The sequence below is a fragment of the Cardiocondyla obscurior genome, linkage group LG01 (assembly GCF_019399895.1).
Source record: "Cardiocondyla obscurior isolate alpha-2009 linkage group LG01, Cobs3.1, whole genome shotgun sequence".
NCBI classification, from domain to species: domain Eukaryota; kingdom Metazoa; phylum Arthropoda; class Insecta; order Hymenoptera; family Formicidae; genus Cardiocondyla; species Cardiocondyla obscurior.
The window spans coordinates 6,256,994-6,267,709 of record NC_091864.1 but is presented as its reverse complement, the minus strand read 5'-3'; the positions used below and the strand labels follow the sequence as shown (position 1 = coordinate 6,267,709).

At 40.8% G+C, this 10,716-nt stretch overlaps 1 protein-coding gene and 1 long non-coding RNA gene across 4 annotated transcripts; one reads left to right on the top strand and one right to left on the bottom strand.

Moving 5' to 3' along the window:
* Positions 1-2,517: 2,517 nt before the first annotated feature.
* LOC139105270 (B-cell CLL/lymphoma 6 member B protein) lies at positions 2,518-10,217 on the bottom strand. 3 transcript variants are annotated; one of them, XM_070661287.1, is made up of 7 exons: positions 10,140-10,217; positions 5,912-6,253; positions 5,580-5,726; positions 5,273-5,433; positions 4,860-5,147; positions 4,466-4,706; positions 2,518-4,363 (listed from the first exon to the last, which is right to left on the bottom strand). In XM_070661287.1, exons 2-7 carry the CDS (start codon positions 6,251-6,253, stop codon positions 4,103-4,105), a joined length of 1,440 nt encoding a protein of 479 aa, XP_070517388.1. In that variant the 5' UTR covers positions 10,140-10,217; the 3' UTR covers positions 2,518-4,102. The 3 variants fall into 3 exon arrangements, with proteins under 3 accessions (XP_070517388.1, XP_070517380.1, XP_070517397.1); XM_070661279.1 differs by lacking the exon at positions 10,140-10,217 and adding an exon at positions 8,033-9,640; XM_070661296.1 differs by lacking the exon at positions 10,140-10,217 and having other exon boundaries at positions 4,866-5,147.
* Positions 4,627-7,224, top strand: LOC139105318 (uncharacterized). The gene is made up of 6 exons (XR_011546162.1): positions 4,627-4,762; positions 4,906-5,157; positions 5,280-5,385; positions 5,516-5,748; positions 6,019-6,331; positions 7,009-7,224. It is a non-coding gene; the product is annotated as an uncharacterized lncRNA (long non-coding RNA).
* Positions 10,218-10,716: the final 499 nt, after the last annotated feature.

Here is a 10,716-nt window from a genome sequence, read left to right as displayed (position 1 = left end):
GGTTGAACGTTTCTCGACAAATTTTTCATTGCCTTGCGGATTTTAACCGAATATAAAAGTTAATTATGTCTAAATATTTTTTCTTAATGTATTATTTAATTTTTTTTAATAACGAAAATAATATGGTAACTATAATTGTCTACAGATACGGATAAAAGCCTGAGAAACTCCTATTCGAAATGACTTTAGTTTTACTCTGGAGAAATATCACCAGTTCTAAGCTACATTGTCATTTAAAAGGTTACACCGAAACACTTGACCTTATAATTTTTTATCTTCTTGATGCCATCGATAAAATCTCGTGATGACATAAGTAACTGCGTTGCTTTGTTTCGCAAATTCCAACTACGAGCACTTAAAAGAGCGTTTCAATTTTCACTTAAGACGCAAGCGATGAAACTCATCGTAGACACGCCCATCCGGTATGTTAAATTTAATTCTAAGAAACATTAATATAGAATATATTATCGTGTAGTTTATATAAGGTATACGTTAAGACACTTACTGCTACAGCAAAAATTCAACAGTTAAAAGATTGTAACAACTAGTTTTACGCTTGCAACAAATGCGAAAGCGAATGATCAGATAAAAATTTTTCTACGTTTGTGAACTGTAGTGAGATTTATAACCTTCGTTAAAACTTTGAGATTTTTTTAAAGGGAAATATCACAAAACGACAAATGACGCCTACATTAAACTTATTAAATAAAATTTAAATATACCTAATTGTATCTTAAGTATTAAAATAAAAGTGCTTTTAATGCCTAAGATACTTCTTTTTTTTTTTTTTTTTACAGATCAGTTAACGAACCAAAGATTAAAAACTCGGTCCGAAATGTAAGAAACCGAGTCGCGCAATTGTTCACAAACGAAAAAATCTGATCGTACGTTTCACATCTGAAGCAGCTTACGCCTCTCGTATATCTTCCTTCCGTAGAACATCGTTCATTCCCTTATAACTGGGGGTCACTTTGGCACGCAATTTTTTTTAACTGTAATGTCAGCATGGCGCCGTTGCTTATCAGTTATGAACTCGTAATTATAATAATGCGAATAAATGTCGGTAGCACCTGGTTGCTCAGACAATATGATAAAATGAGGTGTTTCTCGTTAGGCGCTCATCGGGTATGCTTTTCGGAAAAACTACATTTTTGCAAACTACAAGAAACGCCAGAAAACATGTCAGCCACGCTGAAACTTTCCACTGATTTTTCGCATATCTTTTCGCTTCTTCGGAACTTTCTTTTATCTCTATTATATGTATATATATATTCTTTGCGACAGTTTTCCTGACGTACGGAACGCTTTATTCGAGTTGTGCTATGACTTTTGACCAAAATAAAAAGTAAATTATTATTTCAAGTAAATACTAACGGCGGACGGAGCCAGTCACGCTAATTGCGGACGTGTAATTAACAAGAAACCTCCTTCGTTCATGGATATTGTAAATTATGCGCGATGCGCATTGATAAACTATTTCGTGATATAAACGCTTTTGTGTAAAATCATGCATATAAAAATTGCACCGGGAAACCCGTCGCATCGTAATGAAGTCACTTCGTAAATGCATTTTAAGAATATAAAATATATCGATGTGTATCAAAAGCAAAATAGCACGTATACCAGCATGATTTACGTTTGTCATGATTTAGTGAATTATAGCGCACACCCGGTATATGTTAAACCATCTGCTTTCGGTTGAATCGTTATGTAATCTCAAATTAACGTTTTTTTTTTTTTTTTTTTTACCAACTTTTAGTCATAATCGTAATCATCTTGGTTACTATAGTAGTCATCCGTATACCTAAACGATAAAATATAATTTAATATTTAATATGTATATAATTATATAATTAATTAAAATCTAAATCACATTCGCTCGTAATTACGGCTTACTTCAAAATTTATGCTACTTGGCACGGAATCTACGTTATTCGCGGTATTTTTAGCGAAGATAACATCGTCGTTACGAACAAATAACGAGCTGAAAAAAATTCAGTCGCGAATGTAAAAGTGATAATGACAAGTCCAATTAAAAAAAAAAAAAAAAAAAAATTCAATGAATGTATACATTCGACAAATACAAAACGTCAAAATGTGCCGGGAGAGTGAAACCTTATGCCGTACAGCTTCAGCTTCACATCATCGTATACCTTGTAGTTTAGCATAATATTGTATAGTAATGGCTATAGCGTATATAGTAGAGCGATATTTCTTTCGTGAGAATGTCATTCTCGACGAAACGACGGATCATGGTATGGCACGAATTTTTTTTTCGTGTCACTTCACGTGAGACGCCGTTTAAAATCGTTTATCGACTACAACGTATTTGTATGATACATTAAAAATTGACACATATTTCCGACGATTACAATCGATCTCGTTCGCTTTCTCCCTCTCGCACGAGCAAGCGATCAATTGTGTCGGGGATGGTTTTGGATTCTAAAAAGAGAAACGTATGCGAGACACTTATATCGGACGGGTGCATCCAACGAGTTCAAATTTTGCAGATGACAATTATGTTCTTTTCTTTTTTTTTTTTTTTCTTTTTTCTAAAATTGTGCTATATACGTTGTAGACAAAACAGTTTTAGTATAATTTAAAAACGTATGACGTAAAGTGAATAAAGATATCAGAGATTTATAAAGATATCGTCATTATCTGCAAAATAAAACTTGTTAGGCTTCACCTCGTATTATACAATACGCTCTCTGTCATTACAATTTAGTTGCGTACTCGTAATAGTGCATTGTATCTAATTATTAGTCCGTAATAGTACTAACAAAAACAGCAACTCAGATAACGATAACAATGTATTCGTATTAACAAGTACTTAATATTATACTTATAGCGTGGTGATTCGTGCAGCGCGAGCGAATTATATACTAGACACGTAACGTTAAAACGAATCTTTGTAAAATAGCACCTTTCCATCCCGACCGGGGTCCTCGCGACATGTCGTGTCGTGACTCGGTGCTTTTATTGATCTCATTAACCGTTGGCCTAATTCGATCGAGTCTCGTGCATCCGCCTTGATATACATGCGAGTATTGCGAGCACTTGCTCGAATGTGTCGAAGTGCATAAATATATTCTCCTCTTGATCATTATTTGTCCCTATACGATGGTAAAAATAAAATTTTTATCTTGAAATTAAATTTCAGGTCTAGATTGAAACAAATAAAATAAAAAATTAAATTAAAATAAATACAATTAAGATCAAATTAGATTTAAGACATTTAAATTGATATTACGGTAAATTTTCTAAAATCAAACTTGGAAATTAAAGATATAAATATGTAATTAACATTCCAATAGTTAATGGGAAACAATAAAACACCGTAAATAGATTTAGCACGAAAAGCCCCGGAACAGTATAGAATTGCAGTCTTAATCTTTGCTGAATTGCTAATTTCTTTTCTGTTTTTTTTTTTTAGTCACGGCGGTCAGTATGGGAAGAGCGTAAAAGAGATGGACGTCACGTCGCGCCGTGAATTCGTTTCTACTTTCAGTCTTTCTCCATGATCCAATCTACGATTCTAGCACCATTTTGCAGCTTTCTCCCGTTCGTCGATCGACGCGAACGAGTTGTCTACCGATTATCATCGAATCGGCTACGTAATGTAACACTTGGACGTTTACATAGCTAATACAAGATCTTATTAGAATTCAAAAGTTACATTAAATTATCGACGTTCGCATGCAATAATCTATACGTTTCCTAACGTCTAAAAAAGGAAGGCTTTGCCGATGCTGATTTTGGGAAATATTTTTGACCGACTTTATTTTTTTTTTATTCACGTCAATTTCATAAATTATTTTAATCGCTTTAGTTCATCTATTAAATTGCTTTTATGTAAAATTGTAAATAATTCTTAATTTTTATCAAATTCTTTACCTTAATTCTTTATTGCGATTTATCTTCATTTGTTCACCATGTTCAGCACTTGTACAAGCCTTCCTGTAAATTCTAACTAATAATATATCTAAATCGCAGTATTGACAAAATGAGGACGTATAAAGGACAGACGAGTCCCAGATTTTTTTTTCTGCAGGTCTCTCGGGGCCGTTGCTCTTGTCTTCCTTCTTTGAGGGTGTTTTCGCTAGTTGGTAGCGTCTGGATTTGAAGACGGCGAGGACGCCGGACTCTGTACCAAGTCGACATCGTTGGTATCTCTCGAGGAGGCCAACAGTGAAGGAGTTATTAGCATACCGCGCGGGCTAAAGGTGTCGCAATAGAGGTTCTCTTTTTTATGTACTCGCCGTACGTGGCTGCGTAGATTGTCACGACGTGCACTTCTGTAGGCGCAGTGCGGGCATAAATGCGGTTTCTCGCCCGTATGCATGCGACGATGCTGTATTAGCTGTAAAAATTTTTAGATATAACATTGTCAATCCTTAATTTTTATCTTCGTATATATACGTTTGTAATTGAAATTTCTATAGCAAAATAACATTTTACATACTTTTTTCAATTGTACTGTGCGGAAGATACAAATATCGCAGCAGAAGTATCGGTCATCGCGATGCCTTCGCATGTGTCTGCTGAGATCTACCTCGGACGATCGGTCAGCACCGCAGACGGCACAACTCACCCTAGTTTCTGGCGCAGAGCCCCTTGCGTGCGCTCGTAGATGTCTTTGAAATGCTTTTTCAATCGTGCATGCATACGAACACAGCGAACATCGATATTCCTCTCTCTCATACCTGAGAACATTGCGAAGCGATTGACTGAAAGAGTGCAATAATATTTCAAAAACAAAGTATGTTTTATTGATTTTATCTTGTCACTCAATAAAAGTGATTTTTAACAAAATAGATCAGATATAATAATGTATTAATATAAAATTGTTCGAGTACCTATACCTGACGCGTTGCAAGGCTAACGAACGTTTCTTCCCCGTAGGCGTCATCCCCTGAGCCACATGTGCTGCCACGTGAGTCTCCATCTCGCACCTACTGCTCGTCGTGAAGTCACAGCCCGTGGACGGACACCTCTTGGTCTCCCCGGTCTCCGTGCTAGACAGAGTGGGATGGCAATCAGCTATATGCTTTCTGAGGGCTGGTCTCGTTGGTGCCACCACATCGCAGGAGCCACATGAGTAGCCACGGTGAATGCTGCTCACGTTTGGACTACTGCCTCTCGATCTTAAATTACGTATTATTATACCAACACTAATATATCAATAATAATGTAGTCTCATAATATTTTAATTTTATCAACAAATTAATTCTAGTAGTGTAGTATGCCAAGTTTTATTCATTTTGCATACTTTTCAGTATAAGATGAGTGTTCACTCTCGGAATCACTGTCGGAGGGAATGTTGGTATTTTCCGTCGCTTCTAACGCTGCAGTGGCAGCAGATAGTCTGCCCAACATCGCCGTGTAAGCACCTAATACCCAACCATTTAGAACAGGTGTCACCGTTCCTTCCTAAATATTAATGAAAAAATACTAATGATATCGAACACATTTGTATGTTAAATTATATTATGCTACTTAATCATTGATTCAGTTTCAGGTTCGAATATATCAAGTAATTAAACGTCCATATATCGGAAAACATTTTGTGAGCCAACCTTGTCAAGGGCCAAGCACGCCATCGGATCAGGCAGCTTCGCGATTGATAAATTGTTATTTGCCGATCGATGTGAACTGTTGGTGCTACCAGTATCGCTTTCATCACCAGCATCTTCGTTGTCATTACTTTCATGTGGCACGCAAGTCTGAGCGATACATGTAAAAAAAGTAAGATGTCTTGTATTTGTATGCACAATTAAATACTTTAGGCGTAAATTTACACATAAAATTTTTTTAATTAAAAGTTATTTTTATATTACTCCTTTTTTAATTAAATTAATGAGTAATTTTAAATATTGAATATTTATTATGGTCATAATAATAATCTTACCTGATTTTCGTTTTGATCGGCCTTTTCGATGTTACCTTCGTTGTCATCGCGCTGTGGATCTTCATCTTCACCATTTGTGCTTTTCTCCGCGTCCTCGGCGTCTTCAGCATTGGTGGATGCGACGGAGGCCGGCTTCGAGACCAGCTCCATCGGAACATAGGGTGGTCCCGCCGCCGTCAGTGGCAGCGGCAGCATGTCAGGCCGATGCAGAGCACTCAGAGCGAACGCAGCTCTTGGTAGAATCTGCGATGCGCCGGGAGGCAGAATTGGATGCCTTCGGGCGAGACGCGGGTCACCCCAAAGTTCACCCGCGACGTGAAGACTCCAGATCCCATATTCCATCTAAAATATGCGTCACGATTGTCCGTGATAGAACTGAACACATCAAATTCGATCCATAGAATTTATATCTGTTTTACAGTAAGTAAAAAAAGTATTTGCACGCAAATACATGTTCACTTTGAAATAATATAACGTAAAAAAATGTTACATAAAGTAATTTAATCAATGTCTCATAAAAAAAAACATGTTTTCCGATCAAAATCTTTTATACAGCATGAAAATGAAACAAGTCCAGTTTTTGGAGTACTTTTTTTGTTTTAAATATAATCTCACATGCGAAATCAATTTAATAAACCTCTCTAACTCTTTACTTTGAAGAATTATCTCAGAGCTTAGTATATTTATGAAACATTTGTCAGTGCTATTGGATTATCAGTTAGATTATGCGCAAACGTCTGAAATATAAAATTAGAGATATATTCTGAACGTAATAAAGATTGAATCTCTTGGAAACAGTGCTCGAGCCTCATTATGTTTGTATGGACTGCACGGTATAAAAAGGGCGAAGGGTAGGGGGCGAGAAGAGAGAGATTAGTGGTGGCCCTCGAATCAATACTTACGTGCAATTTTCAAGCGTGCTGAGTATTTGTTACCTATATATAAAATTATTATCTATATGTACTTTCTATCGAGCTACGTATTACGTTTTAAATTATTAAAAATTTTTATTTCTCCACATGTATTAAATCTATTTGTGAATACTATATTTAATTTATTAATATGTTTCTTCAACTAATTTGGTAATTATTTTTCAGATATTTTTCCGAGTATCCATAGAAGATTCGTACATTGAACAAAGACATTTTAAAGTACATCGAGAGGCGTTAGGCGATAGAGCATCGGAAGAAATTCGATCTCGAGTAATTCGAGTTACGAGGTCAAACGTTTTCGAAGCGTGCTCGAACCGGAGATAACGATGCGGAAGAAAGTGTCATGCAATGAAAGATTATCTCTAAAATTTTTTTCCTCTATTCTCCTGAAAACACATGATCTTTCAACGTGAATCGAATCGTTTCGTATATCGACTTTTCTCATCTCAAGGTATTTCATATTTTTTACTATTTTATTTAAGATATTGCACTCATAAATTGTTTCGATGTGAATCTGAATTGCTCAAACCAACAGAATAGCTTAAATTTTTTTTTGCAAATGAGATTTGCGAACATTTTTCTCGCAGATTGTTTTGCACTTATACCAGTAATCGTAAGTTACACAGATCGAAGACAAAGCCTAAAAAGATATTCTTGTAATCTATATAAACTTATCGATTGAAAAACCACGAGCAATATTCGACATTTTATGATATCGTAAAAAAAGAATTTTCATCCAATTTCAATAAGTAAATGAACCTATTTCTATCCATGTGCACTTACTAAATTTAGTGTTTGAAACCACTCTTCTAATCTAAATAGAAATATTTGACTCGAGTAAAAAATTATTTTATATTCTATTTCTATTTTGTCCTGTAAATTATCTTTTTGCTAATTCGCTAATTTTCTTCAAATCATAATTTTTTAACATTAATATTTTAATGATGCAACGTATAAACTATGCAGATTCTAATCCAACAATGTATCTTTTAGGTTTTTTAAAAGTATTTAAAAAATGGAGGAGAAAGTTTCTCATGGACACGGAGGTTGCAAATTCCATTGTGTTGTGAAAAATCAGTAAAAGGATCATCTCTGACAAGAGGTAAGACAATCTTGCGTGAAAATCGCAATATTAAAGGGGTTCCCCCTTCTCTTGAAGTAGGGAGAGGGGGGGACTATAGTGGCCTACCGCAACAATTCGGGCCGATCTTCGTCATTACGCTGGAATCATCCCCCGCCAAGTGCTCCCCCTCGTCGCCGCCAAGGCCGGGCCGATCTCTCCACCTTACCGATCGAATGAAGGTTCACGCGCGTAGCGGCTTGTTAGCACCGCCTCCCACGCTACACACATGACGATTACGTCGAGGACGCCGAAAAAGACTAGGATGACGACAAAGAGATGACGATAACGACACGAGGAAAGATGTGGCGTCGTCGCCGCGATCCGCGAGTATCAGAGCCGAGAAGAAATGAATGCCGGATCCGGATACGTGCCGCTGTAGAGCGAACGAACTCGCGAGATTCCTGACCATTGGACCGACCCTCGTGCATGCATACTTTAGCATAACGTTCTCTATACAATATCCAGAAAGAGGGAAAGAGATACGGGGAACGGGGGTAGGTGGAGGAGAGGTACCGCCGAGGGGAGGACGTTCCTCCTCGTCACCCCTTGGCGGATTCGCCCTTTCTCTCTCTTTCTTTTCATTTCTCTCTTTCTCGCACGCGCGTGCCCTCTCCCTTGCATCGCGCCGGGTGCCTCAGCAGTCGTCCTACCCCTCGCGCTGACCCCTTCCCCCTTCTCCCTGCCGCCATCGCTGCCGCGAATCGATTTGTTATTGTTTTTGTGTCTGCGGTCGTCGCGGCGGATGGAGTGAGCGGGGTTATATCGAGGGGTGGATGGGCGAGTGGTGAGGAGGGTGGGATTGCCGGTGCCGGTGGTACTGCTGCTGTGCTGCTGCTGCTGCTGCGGCTGATGCTGGTGCTGCTGCTGGTGGAGGTAGTGGTGGTGGTCGTGCTCGAGCTTCGAAGCCTCGGCTTCGGTTTTCGGGCCGGCAGAGAGGCGACCAGGGTGAATAAGCTGCTGCTGCTGCTGCCACCGGGGAAGGGTGGAAAAGGGAGGCGGGAGAGAATCGCAAGGGATCGCGAAGGGAGAAAGAGGGAGAAAGAAAGAGAAAAGGGATGGATATCGCGCGATTCCGATCAGTGGCGTAGCCAGCGTGGGACAGGAAAAACTCGGAAAATCTCGAGATCACCATGGATGCGGGATTGCGCCAGAGATCGTCGTCTTTTAATTGCCTCAGCGTCGCGAAAGCTGTCGCATGGCTAAACGACGAGAGGCAAGGTTCGTGGAGTGCAACGTGACTCATTACAAAGGAATCGGAGATTGACCGCGAAAAAAAGGGCCGAGATCACGCCATTGGCATAACCGCTGAAAAGAGCGAGATGAAACGAGAAGAGGGTTGAGGGTGGAAGCTGGTACAATGAGAGGAGGAGGAAACGAGCGAGGGCGGGTGCGGAGGGAGGGAGAAAATCCCTGCGAGGGAAAGGGCGAGGAGGAAAATGGGAGAGGAAAAGGGGGACAGTCGCGTAAGTTAAATCGAGAGGGGACATTGCGCGAGGGTGGTTGCGGGAGGGAGAACAGTGGATCGGATTGCGTTCGCGAGCTGCATCACGGGAGGAGGGAGGAAGAGGGTAACGACAGAGATAGTTGGAACAAGAGCAAGAGAGGCACAGCAGAATAAACGGAGGAAGAGAGAGAGAGAGAGGAAACGAGTCGGTAAGGGGTTAAGGGGAGAGACACGTCGGCATCGGCTTGACAGGTGACAACCGATCAGACCACTGACGTCACAGATCACTCGGTCGAGCGCGCGCGCGCGCGAATGCACGCAGCACGCACAGACACACGAATATCCACGGTTACGCGACGTGGCATAAAGTCTGTGTCTCGCACTCGCGTACACCACTGTGCACCATCGACACACGTCACGTTCGGCACGTCACGTCACGTTCGCGCGAGGGAGAAAAAAAAGGAAAAAAAAAAAGAAGCGGTGATTTCGCATCTCCGGTGGGACGACCGAGAGGCACTCCAGGCGTAGGGAAGGACGAGAGAGAGAAAGAGAGATCGGCGGGCGAGAACGAGGGAAGCACGGATCGTCCGCGTTGGACCAGGATGGACCACGGCGGACGACCGCGTGCGAGGATCGCGAGGGGAAAAATTTTCCTCGTATCGTCGAAATTTCGTCGGATTTCGCGCGACGCACGATTTAAAACTTTTTTTTTTTTTTTTTGGTATTTACCGGGTGTTAACGCCGGCCGATGGTCCCCGCGCGCGGCGCCTCTCTATCTGGTTACCATTACACTCGGATGTATGAAATGCGCCACGGGCATACAACCATCCCCCCACAATAGCCCTATTTATGATTGGGCAAAATTGCTTTCCATGCGCAGAATAAAATCTCGCGCGCGGGTCCAGGAAAAATCCGCGGGGCGCCGCGACGGGAGGCCGCGCTGCCACTCCTCATAGTCGCGCCCCACGTTTCTCCAAAACTCCATCCCGCCGAAGAAGACGTAGGATCGTCGCGCACGAGGACGCGGCCGCGTCCACGTGCTAGCGTGCAGACGCATCGCCGTTTTCCCCAAATTTTTCTCGGCAATTCCTACGAACGAGCGACCGATAAATTCGCGGAGAGAAATTAAACACGGTCCGCCGTGGCGGTGCGCAGCCGCAGCGCTCGAGGACGATTGGTCGTCCATCTTGACCAATCATTTTCGTGCGTACGGGATAGTAGTTTTAGGAAACGCCGTGGCAAGCTGCATGGCGCGATAATCAATGTTGACCGCTCCGAACGAGGTTAAGACGTAACGTTTCCATCC